The 22,955-nt window shown below is 41.6% G+C and overlaps 1 protein-coding gene across 1 annotated transcript in view; it reads right to left on the bottom strand.

Annotated features, from left to right (window-relative positions):
- The window catches only part of LOC147147358 (bone morphogenetic protein receptor type-1B-like), a 54,763-nt gene that overhangs the window by 11,139 nt on the left and 20,669 nt on the right, over positions 1 to 22,955 (bottom strand). The window contains exon 4 of the mRNA XM_086030437.1: positions 11,620 to 11,933. Coding sequence (XP_085886563.1) covers positions 11,620 to 11,725 — 106 coding nt within the window. The 5' untranslated portion in view covers positions 11,726 to 11,933. The remainder of the gene's footprint in view (positions 1 to 11,619; positions 11,934 to 22,955) is intronic.

Consider the following 22,955-nt stretch of genomic DNA (forward strand, 5'->3'; position numbering starts at 1 on the left):
TAGTGGTTAGTTAGTTCAGGGAAAGGATGAGGGTACTGGGAAGAGAGGGGTGTTAGGGTAAGGAAAGCATTAGGGAAATGCAGATATGGGGTAAGAGGTAGCGATTTGAGATTGAGATTTGGCGATAGGATCAGTGGGTTTGGCGTAAGGGTTGGGGTAAGGAGAGTCCAGGGTTAGGTGTGAGGGTTACAGATTGATTTGAGGGTTAGTGGATTGGAATAAGGGATATGATTCAAGAGATTGAGGTATTATGAGTAGAATAAATTAGGGATAGGGTTCAAGGTATAATTTGGGGTAAGGTTCATGCTTGTGACAATCACTCAAAATGTCAAATTGGAATGCATTAGGAGTAATGTCATCCAACTAAGCATGGGTTTGGATTAGATTACTGGATTAGATATCACAGTATTGCAATTACAGCACTAAAATGTATTATTTTGAAATGATTGGGTAAATGGCAACTTTTTTTCATGGAGCGTTACTCCGTAGGTACATTAGTAAAAGTAAAAAGAAAAACATTTGACTTTTCAAAATGAAATCAAAATGTAATGCAACAGTAGAAGCACTTAATAATGAGAAAATGAGCAGCTACTTCTCTGCTCTTCACCGCTTTGTGAAGGAAAAGTCAAAGCGGACCAAAAAGGAAATGAATATAAATATAAAAATTATAATAAAAGATCATTTGAATAATCGTGATTTCAATTAATACCAAAATAATCGTGATTAATATTTTTATTCATAAACGAGTAGCTGAAATATATACCATTTTTTTTATTTATATACTGTAGCACCCATATAACAAATGAAATTACGGTACAAATGCACCCCAAATGCACGGTGGTCGACTGGTTAGCACGTCCGCCTCACAGTTCAGAGGTCGTGGGTTCGATCCCGGCTCCGGCCTCCCTGTGTGGAGTTTGCATGTTCTCCCCGTGCTTGCGTGGGTTTTCTCCGGGTACTCCGGTTTCCTCCCACATTCCCAAAAACATGCTTGGTAGGTTGATTGGACACTCTAAATTGCCCCTAGTTGTGATTGTGAGTGCGGATGTTTGTTTGTCTCTGTGTGCCCTGCGATTGGCTGGCAACCAATTCAGGGTGTCCCCCGCCTACTGCCCGAAGACTGCTGGGATAGGCTCCATCACATTGTGAGGATAAGCGGTATAGATAATGGATGGGATGGATGCATTCCATTGTTTTGCTTATACAAACTTATTTCAGGGTTGATTAGATTTATGAGCCTTGCAGACAATATCCATAACTGATTTCGCCCAGCTGAGACTTTCTTGTTCCTGAGAAAATGTATTTGTCCTTTTCCTGAGTTATTTATTGTCTATATGTGTGTGTGTGTGAGCATATTTGGTCTACAGGCAGTCCTAAATTGTTTTTACCTAACCACAAATCAGACATGAGATCTCTCAGCCTTCAACATTCAGGACCTGAAGAAAGCTGCTATCCGCCAACTGTGTCCACAGATGTGAAACTCAACCCCCGGTCCGAGGTGTCTACTGCAATCATTCCCCCACACACACACCCGAACACACAGAATTACACGCTCACACAGTTTATTTTGGCAGGTCGCCCAAGTGTTTTCACGGCCACTCAAATAACCCGTCGGCCTATTAAGACACTTCTATGACTTGTTTTTTATCTGGTCGCTGAGACGGACGTGATTGAATAGTGGACACTCGCCCATTGTTTGATTAGTCGATGGGAAAAAAAAAAGGAGAACGTGTAGTAGTGTATGATAACGTGAACAAGAGCACAAGATTATCAAACGCTAAGTGTAAAATCAGAACATGCACAAGTCAAACTTATTAGACACGCCAAATGGTTTGTTTCACAGCTGCATGTGGCAAAGAGTAGACCGTTAAGAAAAGGTCAGGCGGCGAGATGAGATCTAGGCCGTTTGTGTCACATCCATTAGCGGTCAACTGGATCGAGTAAAGTACATAGTATTAGATAGATACATAGTCCGACAAGCGCAAATCCAGGAATCCAGAACCCATGTTGTTTGGTTGTGATAAAACTGCCAATAAACAGGTCTTCAGGCAAAGGAAATTAAAAGCTTGCCCAATGCAAACGTGACACACATTATTCCTTTTGAATTGGTTAACAAATGACATTTCTATTAAGTGTTATTGAAATGGAAAGGACGACGTTCAACCAAAGAAAAATTGACTCATGGATAGCCGATGGTCAGAAGGGATGCAAAAAAGTTACTTAACTTGCGGCTTTACGGTAGCCGGACAGAAGGACTATTTTCATAACGTTTGACTTTTGACAGAGAATTGGAGTAGCATTTATGAGGACAATATACCGCAACTATTTTTTTGAACATAAGTCAGGCCAAGCATTCCTGAGGAATATGATGCCACCTTCCTCAGATACGTATTAAAACGTATGGCAAATACTCACACACGCCTGCTATTTTTACCATAATACATTCTATTCCCGTGATACCATCATGTGACACATTGTTCCGTGGTAGCGGCGGCATGCAAACATCACGCTGACAAACAAAAGGCGCACACCGGCCGGCAACTAGTGGTGTTCGACGGCAAATATAAAACAGATTCAGTTTAGGACCCAAAGAATGTGAGTGTGCCCAAACACTCGACGTATGACCCAGCAGGAGATGACAACATCTCACTTGTTTTGGTTTTTGGTAACCTCGTCGGGATCGAGCTATTTTTACATGCTTTTCACGGAATACAGTGCAAACATCATTCATCGTTTACTATGTCTGACCTTGCTTGGTCTCCGTCACTTTCTTTTGTCAGATTGTTCGTAATAATAAAATGTCACGTCCCTGACGCTTCCAAAAACATTGCTTGCAATCGTCTGTTTACATCTAAAAGGCCTCGCAATGAGTGGTGTTTATTCCAAGGCTCCAAGACATGAGAACTGCGAGGAAGAGGTGGTAATCAAAAGTTCACAATGTGGCTAATAATTCACTATTTTATAAAATGTAATAGGTGTGTCTGACTATCTGTCTGTCTGTCTTTTCTCCAGGAAGAGTGTTCAGGGTTTGAATCTGCTACTCGATGTAAAGTTTGCATGTTCTTTCAGTTGGTCAGTGGATGGCTGCCTCTTACGACAGTATAAGCCGCGTAGTGAAACACTAAAAAAAAACTTATATGTTGCTTTTTTTTGGTAGCAAAGTGCAGCAAAATGTTTAGCTAACATTAGCATGCGTGCGGTGAACGGAAACGGTGAAACGTAACACTGCAAAAAAGACATCATTTGGACTAGGGCTGCAGCTATCGAATATTTGGTATTCGGATATTTTATTTATTTTATTTTATTTTTTTTTAAATAAAAATATATATTTTTATTGGTTAAAAGAACTGAAGACAAAAAAAAATCTCAACTTAATGAAAGACCGACTGATTTTAATTTTAACAGTGCATAGCAGCACATTATTTTCCTTTCTTGAAACAATTTTGTAGGCAATAAACGATAGACAGGGAAATTTTAAAAAAATAGACGGAGCCCATTTTTTTCCCATCGACTGTATGTAATCGTCTATCGCCTATTTCCGCAGTGAGCAGAGACTCTGGAGCTGCAACAGTGCAGCCAAAAGAGTAAGCTAACGAAAGTATGTGTGTGATAATATGACACAATATCTCGGTGCAGTTATCAGTGATTGATTTTTCCATTTCAAAGTGTGGGAAACTACAAAAAAACATGCTGCTCTGAATGCATCTGTTGGAACGGAACACGCCAAAAAACAAAGAGAGAGAGAGAACAACAGTCTCTCTCTATTTACCTCCCGCCATAATGACACAAATTTTATCCAAGATGCAACTAAGGGCCACAGTAGCAAAGACTGTGCAGTGTAACGCTACATCCAAACGGGTAAGCTAATGTTAGCTTGTGTTTATTTTCGCCATTCCTGTTCGTGTATGTGCAAATGTTTGCAACAAATCTACACATACTGTAAGTTGTGATGTGTTTTTTTTCCTTAAGTGTAAGTGTGTGCGCGTGCGCACGTGTACACCCAAGGCACAAGTTGATGGTGTTAACATTGCAGCTGGCATGTGTTTATTTCCCCTGCGTTTTGCTCTGCGGCGTCTCAGTCATCTGTGGGCTCAAACGGTCACGTTGCTCTCATTTATAACACATACAAAGTACTGTATATGCATCGTGTATGTTGGCATGTCTGCAGTTGCGTTTTTGGGACACAAAACAAATGAACAAATGCCACCGGTATACAAATGTGTAGGCAGCGGGTACGGGGTGTTTACAGTGCTGTGCGTCCGTCTGTCTACCGCGTGTGATTAGCTGGCCATTAACTGAGGCACATATCACCCATCGCCAACTCCAGGCCTCTTCTGCACTATCTCACTGGACAAACATGCTGTCAAGCTTGTTCAGAAACACATACACACGCACGCATGCATTTAAACACTCATTTCCATCTGGAGAGTCATACGGGTCTATATTACATACTGTATAATGATTGTCTGTTTTCAAAGTCATACGGTATGTCCACAAACCCACAATAACCACTTGTATTAAACATTCCGTACTTACATTAAACACGTTCTTAGCTTGGTTGTTTCGGAAGCAAAGCAGACTCATTTCAACAGTGAGGCTCCTTGGATTTTCACAAAGATATATAATATATATCTTGATGTGAAAATTCATCCCGTTCCTTTGGAACTTCTCCTATTTAACATTCCTGCATCCGGGAGGATCTAAACCATCACATTTCATCCTTTTTTCATAAATGTTATCAAGCACAGAAGAAAAAGTACTTATGAGTAAAGGATAAAAACAGCCTGCTGATGTCAAACTGTATATCACTTACACACAGGAGAGATCAAGTCACAACGGGAATCAGAAAGAGAGGAACTATTACTCTGGCTGCTGGCCAATGTCATATTTGAAATGCTTGGCGAAAAACCTACAGACAAACCAGTGAAAAATGAGCATATGAATAGCGTATACGTTAAGTCTTCAGTCGTCTATGCATATTTTTGAATGTTTCTTTTCTATCTACTTTCAAGGAGCTCTTATCCAATACCACTATGAACCAAAAGCCTAACTTTGAAGTAACGCTCTTCTTCCCTGTCTGCAATCTGAAGTCCTAACCATAAAATCAAAACCCTAAACTCACAAACCAAGCCTAACCCTACCTCTAGCCTCAACTTAATCCAACACTATAACTATAACCCTAAACCCTATCCCTAACCTCCATAGGCTTGTCTATGATCAACCGGCTCGCAGCGATAGGGTATTTCATCCTATGTGATCGAGGCCTGATTCAGAGTTCAGATTTGCCACGAACAAAGCTAACAGTTCTTCTCACATCCATGCTGCGCCAGCTGTGTCTTACAAAGTCACAGCCAGACCAGACCGCTAATGTGGCTGCAATAGAGGTCAGGTGATGTGTATTCATTACAGGATGTAATAACCCCACAAACTCTTCTCGCGGTGGGTTTTTCTATTTTCGCCATCTGATCCGCGCTTTTAATGAGATGTCGCTTTGCAACCGCACGAGCTCGACACAGGAAGCTTTGAGATCGACACAGCACAACCACGAACCAATTTCACTGAGTGTGCAGTGTCTCTTTGGACAAAACGACTGCTTCCTCATTAACTCTCTGTGTGGGTAAACCTATTCAAGACATCAATTGTCTTTTTAACAATAAGACAATAAGTGTGTCTCTTTTGGCCGAAGTATCGCTCATCTTATTTAAAGATATCAGCTGCGTCTCTTTGAAGAAATTTACCCCTTTTTAGCCATTTCAGTGGGCGGCCATTTTGTCACTTCTGTCGACTGAAAATGACTGAGCCGTCTTTATCTGAGTCATGAGCAATTGTGATGTCATTTTCAGTCGACAGAAAGCGACAAAATGGCCGCCCCCTGAGATGGACAAAAACTGGTGGATTTCACTGCTTAACTCATATTCCACAAACACAATCTTAATCATAATGCTGTGTTTAGGCTAGTGGGCCTGTAATAGAACAGATTCTTGTAAAAAAAAAATAGAACCACATCCAACAAAAAAAAAAAGCTTGCTGTTCACACAGCAACTGTGTCTCTGCACAAAACTGCGTCTTACTCAAATATATCACCAGTGTTTCTTTGGACAAAATGACCACTTGGTCATTAACTGTGTCTCTTTGGAACAAATCTACCTCTTATTCAAAAGCAAGAACTGAGTCTCTTCGGACAAAACTTCGGCTAAATTCAGCAAGAACTCGTTGGGGCAATCGCAGCTGAAAACTAAAGTAGAATGAGAGCTGGTTAAAAGTTACAGAGCATTGTCACAACTCTGAATAAGTGTTAAAACAACAACGTGGGTAACTGTAGGTATTTTGGCGAAATGTGGGTGCAGGGCCGCGGGGGCAGGTGTTTGTTGGAGCTCAAACAGACCCTCAGATTGTACACGCATGGGGGTGCCAGCGTCTCATTAGTGGCTGGTGACAAAAGCGCAGCAACTGGCAGAGCTTTTGACCATGAAAACTGATACAGTGCCGCTTCTTTCCACCAAGGACAATGAAATGTAAGCTATCGCTCCTCGCTTCCCAGAAGTCACAGTGAAGGCTGCAGCTTGGCGTAGGTGGAAGGTCACGGGAGATCTGTGAGCGTGTTTGTGTGTGCGCGTGTCTGTGTGCGTGTTACATAGCGTGCACTCATTTCTCCTTGACGGACAGGGAACATGTCGTCCTGTACTTGCTTGTCCAAAGGAGGATCGCCTTCACAGACACAACAGTGAAAGCAGATTTCCACCAAGCGGTTTGGTTCACTTGTATACGGGACAGTTAAGAATGGTAAATCCTCCCGTGGCTTGTCTGACTACTGCAAGATAGCGATAAATGCCAGAACTCACTCATAAGCGTCCCCTTCAAAGTTTGCCAAAATTAACCCCCGACACCTGTTTCGCTGATCGACACGAAATTCGGCTCAAGTCTATCATGACAGGAGACATGAAAAAGTTTCAAGGAGGCAAATTCCACTTGTGCTGTATGTCATTCTGAACTGCTACTCGGGACTTTGCCTGAATGAGCTTAGGCAGGTATCCTAGACAGATGGGTGACGTGGCACTGACAAGATTTTTTTGTCTGTACTATCTAAAGTGGGCAGACAAACATTTGGTGATCATTTCGAGGATTTGCCATGAAAAAGAGGGTACAGGGCCCATTTTAATTATCATTCATACGATGAATCGCCTTTTTGGGACCACAACATAATCCTCAAAAGTCATGACTTTTGCAAGCCTGGTGAAAAGCAAAAGATGAGGCTGATTGTTTTTACTGTTAATAATGAGAGTGACCTATTTTTACACTTGTATGACAACGTCCAAGCGACAGCTCGCATGTTAAAAAGCTTGTAAGTTGGTGCACACATAAGTCAAAGTACCACTGTACATAGGACTTAACCCAACTGATTGGTGGAAACTCGAGAACACTGGCAGAGCAATGGAGAATCAGCATGCTGGTTCAAAGAAAAGACGACAATAGGGAAGACAAAAGCGTGTCTCAAAGAGTACGGCCGAGGCACTCCACCAGTTCCATCTCCTTCCTCCCACGCCGAGCTGAATCTTTCACCAGCAACATCAATCATCCACAAGCCAGCCAATGAATGAACGAATGATCCCATTGCTGGGCCATCCATCACATATGCGTCGGCCAATGAATGCGGCCAGAGAAGAAGTTCAAACAACTGAAAAGGCCTGCGGTGCGCCCGAGTGATCTTTCACCATCAGACAACAGGAAGGTTTGAAAAGTTAAATTAACGATTTTTTTTTTTGTACCTATGCTCATCACAAGGTTACGTTTTTAAATGTTGTCAGGTAGCAGGACTACATGTCCAGTGGGGACTTACCTGATTGAAACTAATCAATCCTAGAAAACCATCAATACTGTACAAAAATGCATTATAGTAGCATGCAACTGTGCCACAAACATCTTCAATTTGAATCAGCATTTCTCTAATAACGTCAAAAAACAGCAAATGTAAATAAATTACAGCATAGTCACCAGAGATGCTGATTATAAAAATAATTTGTGTGCACATCAGATGTGTTTTGCTAGTCGAATTTGGCTTTCACAAGTTTTGTTCTGACCAACCAACCAGAGGGCCGGCTGTGATTGGTTAACAAAGGTGTCCCATTGCTAATATAGTTTAAGTAACAGCGGAGAGCACTGTTGATTCTTAAGGCTGAAATCTGAATGGACAAAAAAATAAATAAAAATCTAGTAAATTCTTCAAACAAAAAAAATGTTGGGCATCTACATACAGGACAAGATGTTTTGATTTTAAGAAAATAAAAGTGTTTTTGAGAGCCAATTGCGTTTGGAGATTTGTCTATAAAATCCAATAAAAAAAAGAAAATATCTGAACTAATTCGAGGAGAATAAGAAAAACTTGGCCCGGGTTCAACTCGATGTCAGACTTCACATACGTCTCAGTCGCTGGCAGCTGTTGTTTGGATTCTTGGACAGAGCAGTCAGTGTTCACATGAATCAGAAACATGCAGACACTTTGTATGTTTGCTTCTATGTGTGTGTGTGTGTGCGTGCATGTGTGTAGGTGTGTGTGCGTGTGTCAAATGCTCAGACGGTCACGGCTTTCAGAGCCACTCGCTTGGATGGCAGACCAGAACGGAAAGCCGCCTCTAAAGCGAGCCGTGTCAGCGAAAGATGGACGAGAGGATGGATGACGCGCGGCCAAAAGGTTGCTGGACGACCTCGGGGGGGCAGGGGCGCGCACTGCGTGAGCTATGATGAGACCTCAAGCTGGACGCGCTTCTGAGCTTCCCCCGGCTGAAACAAGCCCCGTCACTTTAAATAGAATCAAACTGCACCAAAAGGAAAAGGAGAGAAAAATAAGTTCAGACGCTATCATTCACGAAGCAGGGCAGTGCGGCAGACAGCTTAAGAGCGCGCACGTTATTCTTCAAATTCCTCCTTTTCTGGAATGTGACGGTGGGATGATAATGTATCAAACAGGTGTAAACCATACAAGGAGGTGGGAGGGAAGTGGGGTAAAAAGAATGGCTCTCAGTAGAGCGTGGACCTCGACCAAGGACGACTAATCCTAACGTGTATCAACACCAAAAGCAACTCTTAACACGTACACTTGTAGTGCATCCAATCAGTCAGTCCATTAGTCATCCATTTTAGCTTGACGGCTGGCCCTGACCATGGTTAGGGTAGTATATATGGAGGTTGGATTTCTTTTTTGTCCAATCAAATTTCAGCCACTATGTGTTGCCATGCCACTCTAATTTGCCCATTAAGGGCATTTATAATCAGCTGTGCTGGCTAATTTAACGTCAGCTAACTCTGCTATGGGACAGTTCCTTTAATCAATCAGATTCCAAATCCCTCGCCCCAGGGTCAGAGAGCTGGCCCTCGTTGATGTCAGCATTTTCCCGTCTTCTGGTCGGCCAGAGCCAACATCAACTCGGAAAGTACGTCTGTACGTTCTGCACACATGTAGACAGCCGCCACTGGTCAAGACTGTATAGTATCATTCAGAGGTGGGCTTTCTGTTTGACCGACGAACCGGTCCGTCTGTCCATTACTGACAGATGCCCGTTTTGCTGACATTAGACAATAGACGAGAAACTTATAAAAAAAATAAGGACGACCGAAGCACAGTCGGAAGTAGATTTTCGTACGTCTGTGTAATCATAACTAACCTAGTCAAGTCCGAACGGACCTCACAGTCCATCACTTGACAGGCGCCCGTTTTGCTGACGAGAGACGGAAACGCAACCCAGACTGCATCGACTGTATATGTACAGCAGGTGGCGGTATGCGCCAAAAAGAGAATCATGAGCTAAGAAGCAATAACGTAGCTTTAAATACAGAGACAGTTTTACAGAGAAGTTCTTGTGAGTTAAGCGTAACATTTCTATTTTTATTTTTTAAAAGAGTTGGGATAGGCGGTTGTGAAACAATATTTTGAGGGCCGACACTCCATTTCAGAAGCTGATGGATGGATGGATGGATGGATGGATGGATGGATGGATAGATTTTTCATCTGTTGGACCTTTTTTTTTTTCAGGATTGACGATTGACAGACTGGCGGGCCTTTGACATTTACTGACGGAAGCGCGGTTAAAATAACATGACGGACTGAGCGACAGATGATTACAGTTTGGTTCGGCTTGAAAAAATGATGGACTGAGGGATGACGGACGGGTACCCAGGCTGCACACGGATGAAGAATGACGGACCGGCAAACTTTAGTAAAATGCCCACCCCTGCTATCATCCATTATTCATTTCGCAGCTCAACAAGTTCAGAACATTTACATTCTCCCATCCCATTACAAATATACATGTTTTAAATGTATTAATTGATAATTCAGTATTGTTTTTTTTCTTTTCTGAAATTTTACGCCACCCATAAATTTTGTACGGATGGGGCTACAACTCCAGAGATTTCACCTTAGTCAAGGAAATCCATCAAGAATTTTTTTTCAGACGGCCATCTTTATACACTACGAGTATAAATGCATTTTTTAGGGAGATTTTGCACCACTCCAAAGTTATGCAACATGCCCAAATTTTGCACCCATCCCTACAAACCCTACCATTTGAGCTGTAAAAATCTTGCAAAATTTTAAGTTAGTTCATATGTTTTCACTGTTTTCTTCAAATTATTGAGCTTCTTCCTTGCCTATAACCCCTTGACAAAGATCCCTTGAAATTATTTTCAACCATAATCAGTAATGGCCCACATACCAATGAAAAAATGAGATGCTACACTTGCTCCTTCTTCAACTCATGAGCCTGAACAAACAGCCTTGACCACACCACAGCGCACAGTAGCACTAAAGATACGAGAGCCATGCATGTGACACATCGCCAATCACACAGCAGATACCAAACATGGTCACGGGCAATGTGGCTAATGTGCTTTGACACCCTTTGTCAACATGCGCACACTTTTAATTAAATGGTGGCATATCCTGATTAATGACCAGTACAAATTCTTTGGTATGAAGACATAAACTGGAGAGAATGCAATTTCTGTAAAAGTTGCTTGTGAATGCTGAAAAGTTGATATTGAAATGAAATGCTGAGGAATGAATTGAATTGCTGAATGTGAGCCTTAAAGTTGGAATGGATTTAAGTGACCAGAAATGTGGCAAGAGGTAAGTAGGTGAAATATGTCTTCCTTTGTGAATTGTGTTGTGAAAATGTTAGACATTTGGGATTGTGATAAATAGTTCCCAAGATGTCCTCAGTGTGCTGAATAATTTGAAATTGGAGGATGGAAATATGCAAAATGTCTGTATTGATCTGGAAATGCTGTCATAGAAAATAAATGTGTGAATTTGGGCAATGTGTATCCTGAATGAGTTGAAAAGTTTAAAGTTGGTTTGAATCAGTGGTGGAATACGCTGTGAAATATGGGAGGATGACAAACTTTGGGAATGTGGAAAACAGTTCCAAGATGTCGTAATTCAGGTAAATATTTTGAAGTTGAACGGTGGAGAAAAGTGTAAGGAGTAGAATAGCGAAAATTGGCCAGATAAGAAGAAGAAAATACATATTTTCTGGGGGTGCAGAACAATGTGTTAATGCTCTTGAGGAGTCACGCAATAAAAGTGTGAGCGTACATAAAGTCAAGACTAGAATGGGCTCTTACCATGCACCGGCGTGTCCAGAGAGACGAATCCGAGTAGTAGTAGTAGTAGCAGCGCAGTGCTGTGGCTCCACAGGCAGAGAGGCAGCCTTCCTCCCCGCACTGGCATGGTCAGAGTGCGCCCGCCGCTCCACGCCGCTCTACTCCCCCTCCACGCTTGCTTGACACTCCTCACACACTGCCTTTCTCCTCTCCTGTCGATTGTGGAGGACGAGGTAGGTGGGCGTATCGCCGCGATGTGACAAAGTCCACGGCAAAAGCGCCGACACCACCACCAGCAACAGCAGCAGGTCTAGTGGCTCGTCGTCCAACCTGAACTGACAGTAGCACATAGAGAGAGAGAGAGTTTACTTGCCCAGTAAGGAGGGAGGGCTGGGACACATATGGAGGGAGGCGGCGGAGGGGGCGTGAGAGGGTGATCCGTGGGAGGAAAAGAAACGGGGGCAGGGAGCAGACAGGAGAAAGACCAGGTTTAGTGCAACAGGGGAAAAGTGGGGTGGTGGTGGGGGTGAATGTATATATAATAGAAAGCAGTAGGAGCTGACTTTGGGCGTACACACACTACTAGGCCACTCCAACCGTGACAGACTTGGCCTGGATTCCTGTGAATTATAAGGCTCGTTTATTTCAATTGTGCAAGGTAGTGGTTATCGTGAATAATTGGTGAGAGGAGCCGTCGCATATTGATATGACACTAACATGTGCCCATGCATGCCATGGACAACTTTGGACTGTGGAATGTGGTGGTTATCATTTAAAAAAAAAAAAAAAGGACAACAAATAAATAACTATAGGACACATGGCCTCGATGTAAGAGTGTTACCAAGAGTGGTGGTTACCATAAATTACAGGCGAAAGGTACAACCGTCATGCGTGACCAAGCCTCCCGTGGACTTTTTCGGCTGTGGACTGTCTATTGCGTCATTACAGTAACTAGCAAGGAACAGTTACAATTCTACTACTACACAAAGGATGTCTCCCGTCAATGTTGGTGGACCTTCAAAGGACCCTCCCTTGTTGGCACAAGCGGAGATTCAGGAAGGAGAGGCAAATTCGTAGAATGTTTACGACAACACTCAAGAATGTCACGTTAGTGCGGCACGCAACACGTCCCTGAAGCTTTAAGGCCAATGTTATTACTTTAGATTCAGTCAACAGGGGATGCTGGATAATGTCATGAGCACCAAGTATTGTTTTTGACATTGTATATTAAGGAAAACTACAACTAGTTTAGTATATTTTCAACGCTGTCCAAGATATGGTGTATTGGAAACACATTAGGGACGGACTGATTATCGTCGGCGTTATTTGGCATTTTGAGAAATATCAGCAACAAACATTTTTTAAAAAAATCTGACGCCCCATATGAGATCAATTTTAAACTTTTACTTCAGGGAAATATTTATTTAAATATTCAGTTAACTTTATAAGAGATGCTCCTAACCCTGGGAATCCTCTGCGCTTTTTGTTTTTGTTCAACTTTCACTTATCTGTTTTAATTTTAGACAAAGATAAGTGAAAGTTTACCAGTTGAGATATTTTGAAATTTTGGAAATCTTCATTTACCGTAGAAAACTATAGGGAACTTTTTAAGACATGCTGTTGACCCTGGGGTAATTAAAACTTAGTCAGAATTTAAAAACAAAGATCTCTGTTGTCTAAGATAATATGCTTCAAGACATTTCAACAAAGTTTAGAGTCAGAGGGTTTTTTTTATTTGTTTGCTTGTTTTGACTCAAATATTTTCCTTTTATTGAAAATCAGAGATGGGAAATCCAGGTCCAGAAAGTAACAAAACTGCCACAATTTGGCTTTAGCCACAGGTGCTTCTACTCATTTACCTCCTAGTTGAGTAGAAGCACCTGTGGCTAAAGCCAAATGGCAGGGTTTTTATTTCTTGGACCAGAATTTCTCATCTTTGTTGAAAATGAATATCGGTTATCGGTCCCCTTGACTAGTAATGGTATTGGTCCTGAAAAAAAACACATCGGTCTATCTCTCATCACCTTTGGCAAGGCAGCTTTATTTATATAGCACATTTCACTCACAAGACAACTCAATGTGCTTCACTCAGGCAAAGTATGCTGTCCGAAATCACCATTTGTAATTCTGTTAGTTAGCCGCAAGCTAGCTTCTTTACAATAGTGTTCCCCCACTACATTGTTTTTTTCTACTATTTTGTATGGCTTTTAGAGTACACAGTACTTACAATAATGCCCTTTGTATGTGAGAGACCTACATTTCCTGTTGCATATTTATTGAACGCTGGGAGAACGGTAAAACACAACCACAATGGACACGCTGCTGTCAGCCCCATCTCAAACCTACTAGCTCACACGCCTATGTCACGTCACGTCACAAGGTCCCATCTCTTGTAGGCGAGAGGAGCAATCACGTAATCATATGTCAAAATCATTGTAACCCATGTGCGCTGTTGTCTGTTTTTTACTGTGAATTATTTATAGTTGTCCTGTTTATTTCTATTGTGCAAGGCGGTGGTAACCATGAATAACCGGCAAGGGGAGTGATTGCATAATCATTTGACGAAAACATTGCACACATAGCTGTGGACATTTTTCTGGCTGGAATATTATTAATCGTTCTGATTATTTCCACTGTGCAAATTAGCATAAACTACAGACGAGAGGAGCAATCGTCGTGCGCGACAAAATGCCTAGTGGACTATTTCAACTGTAGATTATTTTTTTGCCGTTCTGTTCATTTCTATTGTTCACGGTGGCAGAGGAGCAATTTGCGTTATAAACAAATAACTCAATGATAGCAAGCAATTTTTTTTTTTTTTAAAGCAAACAAGCGGTCACGCCAGTTGTTGCCTTGACGCTAAACAGAAGCGACAAAGCAGCTTTGTTTTCATGCTAATCTTTCTCATTTGTAGCGGCCGCCCCTGACGAACACTTATTTTCTTTCTCACACTGGTTAGCGTTGTTCATTAGCCGCGAACAAAAGAGTGGCTCTCCACGATGAGAGGAAAAATCACTGCGTAAACATACAAGAGGTTCGCTCATTCAAGCGCCCTTTCCCACATTAAAATTGGACCTCGACTAAAATTATAGTGAAGGTATTGACGTCCCCCCATGTACCGTTTTGGGTCGGCCATGGTGATGATCCAAGCCACACTGAGAGTGTCTGGCCAATCATGAGCCGTGTTAATTAATTGGTTTGGTCACTGGTGAACTCGGAGCAGTGTCAAGAGAATCAGGTCCAGAAATGTCCTGGGCGACAAGGCGGAATGACCTCGGGATAACAAAGTCATCAAGTACGTGCTTCACAGCCTTTCTTTAATGAGCACAGACTAGAAACTGTAGCACACACTACGACTAGCCCCCCCAACCCAACCCCACTGATAACTTCACACTTGAAGATTTAGCAACTAACTCTGCAGGTGTCTTCTCTTAGTTGCCGCTAAACATTTCGACCCTTACATACTGTTTGAGTCAAATTTGACCCATTTTTACATTTGATGACATGTCGTCGGGTTTGATTTGAAATAAAAGAGATAAAATGCTAACGTGCTAACATTCAACAAGATATCAACATGTTAGCATGACAGCATTCCTGTCTCCCCTAAAAATGTGAACATGATAATGGGCGGTTGCGCTAACACATAAGTTAGCAATGTGATAAAATGCTAAAATGCGAACAATTCATGTTAACAAATAGAAACATAGCACCGGGTAACCAAGGTGCAGAAAGGCCGATTTTTTTTTCCCATAATGCACTAGAGTCTTTTCAAAAATGGAAATAGAATGGATAAAATGCTAACAAGCTACCAACCGATATGCTAACAGAGTAAATCCACTTAAATATAGAAAGCATTGAAGCAGAGAGATAAGGATTTTGCACCATGGTTACATCATCAGGTATTAATTGTAACGAGAAGTGATAACATGCTGATAACATACAGCTAGATAAACTCACACGCTCACAAATACACAATTCTGCCCTCCATTCTTCTGAGGGGGATTTCCATAGGTGTCAATGAATCGGTACCGCTTCCTTATCCCCATTATGGGCTGTGCAAAATGATTTACAGGCAGGGGGGTGAACACCTCTGGTGGCACAGCGGCACATCTGCTAATCCGCGCCCATTCACTGAAGCGGTCCTTTCAACTAAAAAGCACTTTAACATAATCTGCTTTAAGGCTGTCCATTCACACTGACCCACCGCAGCATTTACATAGCAATCCTTTACACCTCAATGGAGAGAGCTAGAGACACTCGCTGAACGCTAGAGAAATACTAAAGTTTATAATGCCAATGTATAAACTGTATGTAAACTTCCATCCATTTACGTAGTTTACATTTGTACTGTACTGGAACACAATGGAGTATGCTCTATGGGCATGTGTCATCGTTTTATTTGATCGTGGATTATTTCTAGTTGTTCTGTTTATCTCTAATGTGCAAGGTTGTGTTTGTCACGAATAATTGTCAAGAATAGCAATCGCATTCATTTTACCTCACTCGGGCTGTGCAATATGGCCATAATTCATTTCGTGGTAAGAATTGAATCAATGTTGTGACCATCACGGTAACGGTATATATCACAATATAAATTTAATTGTAAAAATTATAATAGAAGTATTTCTGAATGGGGTATATAGTCTCTGAGCGAAGCTAAATTGAAAAAAAAGATATGCTGTAATGTAATTTTGACAGCAATTATTGTGCAGATCTCAAAACTAACCTAATTTGCTGTTCTCTCCGCTGTAATGCAGTTCGGACTGCTCTACATTTCATGTTAGTTTAGCGGTTAGCCTGGCTTCGCCGTCTTCCCTCGTTATCTCATTTTGCTGGTGTGTGTCGCATGCAGCTACTCCTCATTCTCCTTTAGTGATAACGATACTTATTTTCTGTCATGGCGGCGAGGATTAGTGACCTGAAGGACTCCTGGTAGGACATTGTTTAACAGCAATAACTAGTGCATCGCAGCCTGTGCAGAGCAAGTTAGCTTAGCAAGTATTCCCTCAATACTTGGGGGGGGGGAGGGGTTGCCATGGGGCAGTTTGTAATGGTTTAATAGAGGCATTAAAACAAAAGTCAACCTCTCTTCTTTTGCGGAAATTCACCTGTCACAGGGGATCCTGGAACATATCACACACATATTTCTATTGTGAAATGTCCTTAATAGCAAGAGGAGCAATCATGTGAGTCTTGAGGCACAGTGTCCACATTTTACAGTGTGCCCGAGTGCCGGACTTTTTGGAGTGTGGATTATTTCTAGTCGTTCCTTTTATTTCAACTGTGCAGCAAGGTGATTATTATTATTAACTGTTTAGAAGAACAATCACGTAGTCATCTGATATGTACATTGCACACACGTGTCTGTTTGTGCCATGGACTTTTTTTGGTTTCCTTGATTCCTATTATGCAATGTGCCCCTCTCATCAACAAATGGCAAAAGGAACAATGTCATATTCATACATGTGCCTGACTGAAACCTCATGGACTTTTTTTTAACTGCGGATTAATTCTTGTCACGTTATTTCTACTGTTCACAGTAACTGTTGTTAAACTAAATAAAATTAGCCAATCTTGCAATTTTGACGGCAATTGGAACTTTTTTCTTTGGCCACTACCAAATCTCCACACAGGAAATTGGAGAGAGAAGTGAGGAAATGAGGGATAACGTCAGCAGCAGCCATGATGATGATGATGATGAAGCCCGGACTGACAGAGAGAAGAGGAGAAAAATAACAAGTTGGCCCGGTTCACCTTTGAGCCCGTTGCTGATTTGTTCTTAACTGACCTTTCAACTCTGGAAGAGAGGAAAAACACTTAGAAGCATCAGTGGAGGATTTTGTTCTCAGAATGAAAGTCAACAGTTGGAAGACAGGAGTCAGAAATTGAAAGATAAATGAGCACATTGTTAAAATTACGTGTGGGAGCACTTGGGTTTCAACTTTGCAAGAAACTGGGAAAACCAGGCCGCACTGAACGCAATCAGACGTGAACAAACAACGTTGATTTCCTGAATTTAGCTGTTAGCCACAATGAGGAGACCAGTTTTGTTTGTGACGCGAAATAAGGGCCGCCACAGCAAAGTGGAGACTATGGAGTGTAACAGTGTGGGGTTAGGATACGCTAACGATAGCATGCCTGATTTATGTGAGGCCTCTGGTTTTTTTTTGTACGTCACATAAAAAGATCTGCGAAAAAAGGAAGAAAAATACATCAAAATAATTAATACATTTTTAATATAACATAAAGAAAAGAAGGCGGCACGGTGGTCGACTGGTTAGCACGTCCGCCTCACAGTTCAGAGGTCGTGGGTTCGATCCCGGCTCCGGCCTCCCTGTGTGGAGTTTGCATGTTCTCCCCGTGCCTGCGTGGGTTTTCTCCGGGCACTCCGGTTTCCTCCCACATTCCAAAAACATGCATGGTAAGTTGATTGGATACTCTAAATTGCCCCTAGGTGTGATTGTGAGTGCGGATGTTTGTCTCTGTGTGCCCTGCGATTGGCTGGCAACCAGTTCAGGGTGTCCCCCGCCTACTGCCCAAAGACAGCTGGGATAGGCTCCAGCACGCCCCGCGACCCTTGTGAGGAGAAGCGGTACAGATAATGGATGGATGGATAAAGAAAAGAAAAGAAACTACTAATACAAAAGATCACAATAGCATAAGATTCATTATTACATTTATAAAAGCTTAGGAAAATAAAAAAAATATTAAATGCAACAAAAAATATTAAATGCAACAAAATATAAAATGTACTTTAAAATTCTATAAATAAAGATGTTCTTAAAAATTAAGAAAAACAATACTAAATACAAATACAGGATGTAAAAAAACACAAATAAAAATATTTTAAAATTTAGATGATTTAAAACAAATTTTAAAGTACTACAAAATTATAAATATATTTCATGTAGCTTTAAAATAATAAAAATTCCAACAAATATTAAACTGTTCATACATTTTCTTCTTGACCATGAAACAAATATATAGTAAAAATAGATGGATGGAAAATCTCTCAAAACAATCATGACTCCGAGAAACATTTTACAAGTAAAACCGAGCCCATTGAAGCAATAATACGAACTGTCACTCAAAGCTATTGTGAATGACATTTCACGTCAAACACCGACCCTCCGAATAACCACAACCGCTAACACACACAAACACATGCGCATACATGCCACTCACAAACCAAGTTGGGTGTCAGTCCATTTCAAGTTAATGATGACCTAATGATATACTGCGAGTGTTTTTTTTTTCCCCTGTTTTGTCAAAAAAGACAAAACTGCTTGTTTTGTCATTGTGAAACCATTCACCGGTTCACTTTACTGCCCACAATAAAGACGTTGACGTGGATAGGTGGAGTACGGTGAAGGCACGACAAAATAAAGTTGGGAGGGAGGTGGGAGGGGGCGAGGGGGGTCATTGGGTGGTCTACCAAGTTCACCAATGTGATCGTGATATCATGGATTTCAATCACAACACGATCACATTACTTACCCTAACAGTGACGGAAACTTACATTTTCGTCTAAACTGTACTTCAAGTCTTTGCTGTCCAACCCAATTGCGGCATCTTCCATAACTACATTTATGTACATTGCGGATTGTATTTCCCCCGAGGCAGAAGCCAAATGAATGGAGGCCCCTCAGATGAAGAAGCGAGGGGTTTAGGGGCCAAAAGGCTGGAATGTTTGCAATTTGAAACAGCAACAGTGGACAGAAGAAGAAGTTTAGTGAGTGGGAGCTCTGTGAACGCCGCCTCCTTCTCTGATTCATACTTTTCCGAACAGCTTGGCAAAGAATGGAGGCGAGCACAAGCTGTGGCCACCCACCTTCCATTTTGCGTTCCATCAAAGTGCAATGGAGCTCAGCAGTTGTTTACAAAGACCTTGAGAATCGTGACTAAAAGGGCAGGGCATGAATCGATAGTAAAAAAAAATTGCAAAAATCAACTCACTGCTTGGTGAGTGGGAAGTTTGGAACATTCTGAGAAATTCTCACCTCCAGTTAAAAATGTCTTTTAAAGAATAGTTAATCAGAGAAAAGGGCGGAAAAATACTATTACCATCAAATTTGCACCACTCAGAAATGTAACAATCTGGATGACCGCACTATTATTAAATACAGTGCTGTAATTTTTTTTTTTTTTTTGCGGTGGGGGGGGCTAGCAGAGGGCAGAGGGGCTGGATTAATAATGTAGCATTTCACTTCATTTCAATGAGGAAAACTGATTTGATAAACAAATAAATTGAGTAACCATATTGGTCATGGAGCCAATTTGTTTTGTAAAAAGCCTTAAAACAGTTTGCTGAAAAAACACAATATAACAGGAGCACGTAGGAATGGTGAACGGTGTACCGTATATAACTGAGGTTTCACTGTAGTCAATAGTAATGTGTCACCTCTTCACACACTTTAAGAATACTGGTAGTGGTCATATGACAGAAGGGCACTACTGGGACGACTTTGGTTATCCAGTCACCCACAAGTAAGGGAGGACCTCCTGAAGTGGGAAGCTAATAAAAGATCCACACGCGCCTCGGCCGCCCTATGACAACTGCCTGCTTGGCCAGGAATAGCGTTGCCGGAATAAAAACCTTTGTGTGTGCGCGTGTGCATGTGTGCGCAACGCTGCTCTCTACTCGCCATCGTCTCTTTCATTCTCGCACCTGCCAAGCACAATGGCGCTTTCGGGTGATTTATCTTCACGGTGCGTGCCTGCCGCCTGTTTTGTCTTGGGTAGATTTAGGTCCAGCATCACATGGCACACCACTTTTGTTTCCCTACGGATCCTAAAACACAATATGTTGAAATATGTTCCACGTGACCGAGCCCTGTCGCGAACAGCACCCATGATAACCATTAACTCAAAATCCTAATTGAAAATCTAAATTTGAAAAAAAAAAAGTTGTAATATTAAAGACATGAAAAATCAAATGGAGAATACATTTTTCATAGAAATTCCATACATTTTTATTATTGTTTTAGCATTAGGTTAGCAAGAATGCTAATCTACCCTCATCATCGCTTTACAAATGTAGCTGGGTCTTTTCAAAGACCAACAAAAAAATATACAGTATATTGGGTGTTTTGGGGATTCAAAATAAAAATACAACTTAAATTAGCAGATACATTCAGAATTAAAGTTCTAATACATTACAAGATTAAAATCGATATAAACGCTGAATAAACAATATTACTGTGTTAGCATTAGCCAGAATGCTAATTCACTTTTAATGTTGCTGTCCAAGAATAAAGTTAGAATATTATGAGTTTGAAGTCAGAATAGTCTGTAAATACAGTTTTTTGTATTTGCGTTAGTTAGCAAGAATGCTAATATTGTCTGATTGTCTCTGGCAAAATTCAGTGTTTTTCAGGGTTTTTTATTTTTACATTAAGAAAAAAAATTCTAATACATTGTGACATTAAAGTGCAAAGTCTGAAAATAAATTTATTGCTACTTAAGAATGTGTTTAGCAAGACCGTTAACACAACATTTGGAGAATTATTCACAATGTTGTGAAGTTGTAACATGACAAGATTACATTTATTAGTACTTCTTGTCGATTTAAAATTGTTTTTTTAACAGAACTTTTGTCCCACAACTCTGAAAAGTGAGGTTAGCACCAATGCTTGCGGTAACACAACAGGATAGGTGTCCTGGCTGATCCACCAATATAGTCTACTTGAAGTAGGTAATCTGGGATCGCCACAGCAACGACAGAACTCCTTTTTTTCTTATTGCAAGCCAGTGCAGCAACCTCAACGTGTTACTTATTGTTGCTTTAAAATTGTAGCGTCAACACCACATATTACCTTAAAGTCACATCTCGAAAGTCAACATGGCCTGATCATTTCCGCGTGCCACCAGGTTTGTACAACTACTGCACACTAACCTGATGTGTCCTGGCTGGTCCCCCCCCCACGTTACGGATCTGGGTTCGCCATGGCCACAATAGAGCTGCTATTTTCCTAGTTACAAGTCACATCGACAGGATTGTGAAGCTGTCAGCCTACGGTGACATTGTTACAAACAGGAAAGAAGGAACGTGACAGAAAATGCCGTTGAACGGGGGAGGCGATGGGAGCAAAACAAGGAGTTGGAAGGGCGGCTGGCGAAGATGGGGGTCTTGCACGGGGGTCCGCTAGGGGTGAGTGGCACAGTGGGATAAGAGCGTGGGGAGTTCACGGCCCAGCCAGGCCCTTTTCGCACTGCATAAACAAAGAGATTACAGTGAGAAGGGGGCTCGGGACCCCTAACAAGCAGGGACCACCACATACATGCACACACGCACACACACACACACACACACACACACACACAAACACGGAGCATCACAACATTGTGGCGCCACCTGTCTCCTCTTCACCAATTAATGAGCTCCCGGGATGCTCCCAACAAGTGGCAATTAGTGGGGTGGCAAGGGGGCAAGGGGTTGGGGGAGGAAGAGGGGAGCGATGGAATGAGGGAGAAAGGGTTGCCGGCATAACAGAAGGGAGAGAAGGGAGGAAAGCATATCCGTCCATGTAGGGGAGTTTTTAAACATTTCCTGAAATAAAGACATTTGCCGTTTCGCAATTCTCGTCCGTTCTTACATCCTTGTGATCTCGTGAAAATGATCAGTCGGCCCAAGTCCTGTTCCAATTGAAAGTACGGATAAACCAAGTAAGCATGGACCACACAGATGTTGTTCCTGTCTGCTATCTTAAACCAAGGATGCATCGGTTGGTTAATTGTGATTTGATTGCTTGTGTTTGTTACAAAAGTGCATGGGACGAGGATATTGGAAAAAAAAAATCAGTGGCTGCAGTATATTGTCTCTGTTTTCACTTTTACAGGAGGGAGTTAAGTTAAGTTAGTTGACAGCTGATGTGAGGATTTAAGATGTTTGTCAGCGAGCATTAGCTGACGCCTTTTTGAAATTGGCGTGCTTTTGTTATTTTTGAGGATAGACTTGCATATTTTGCAAGCGACCGTGCCGCTCGACTCATTTTGACTAAAATATTGTCACGCGGTCAGTGAGGCATCTGTGCCGCTGCCAAAACACACGTTTGCCGACTAATCGACCTCAAGTTACAAACCGTCATTGCGTAGTGGGAAGAAAAGAGAGAAAACTATTACCAATCGTTATATATCGTCGCTGTCTTGTGAAAAACACGTACAATTTTTTTCAATTTTTTTATTTTTACGTGAATGGCGTTTCCGCGTTACAGACATCGCATTAATGTGAAAATTATTCTTTTTTCCAAAATAGGACGTAAGTGTTTTTCACCGGACAGCGACAATATAAGGTATTATTTTAATATACTGTATATATTTATAATGATGATCACCGTATTTTTGATTCTATGGCCGTT

The sequence above is a fragment of the Filicampus tigris genome, chromosome 5 (assembly GCF_054856515.1).
Source record: "Filicampus tigris isolate MCC_2025a chromosome 5, RoL_Ftig_1.0, whole genome shotgun sequence".
Classification (NCBI taxonomy): domain Eukaryota; kingdom Metazoa; phylum Chordata; class Actinopteri; order Syngnathiformes; family Syngnathidae; genus Filicampus; species Filicampus tigris.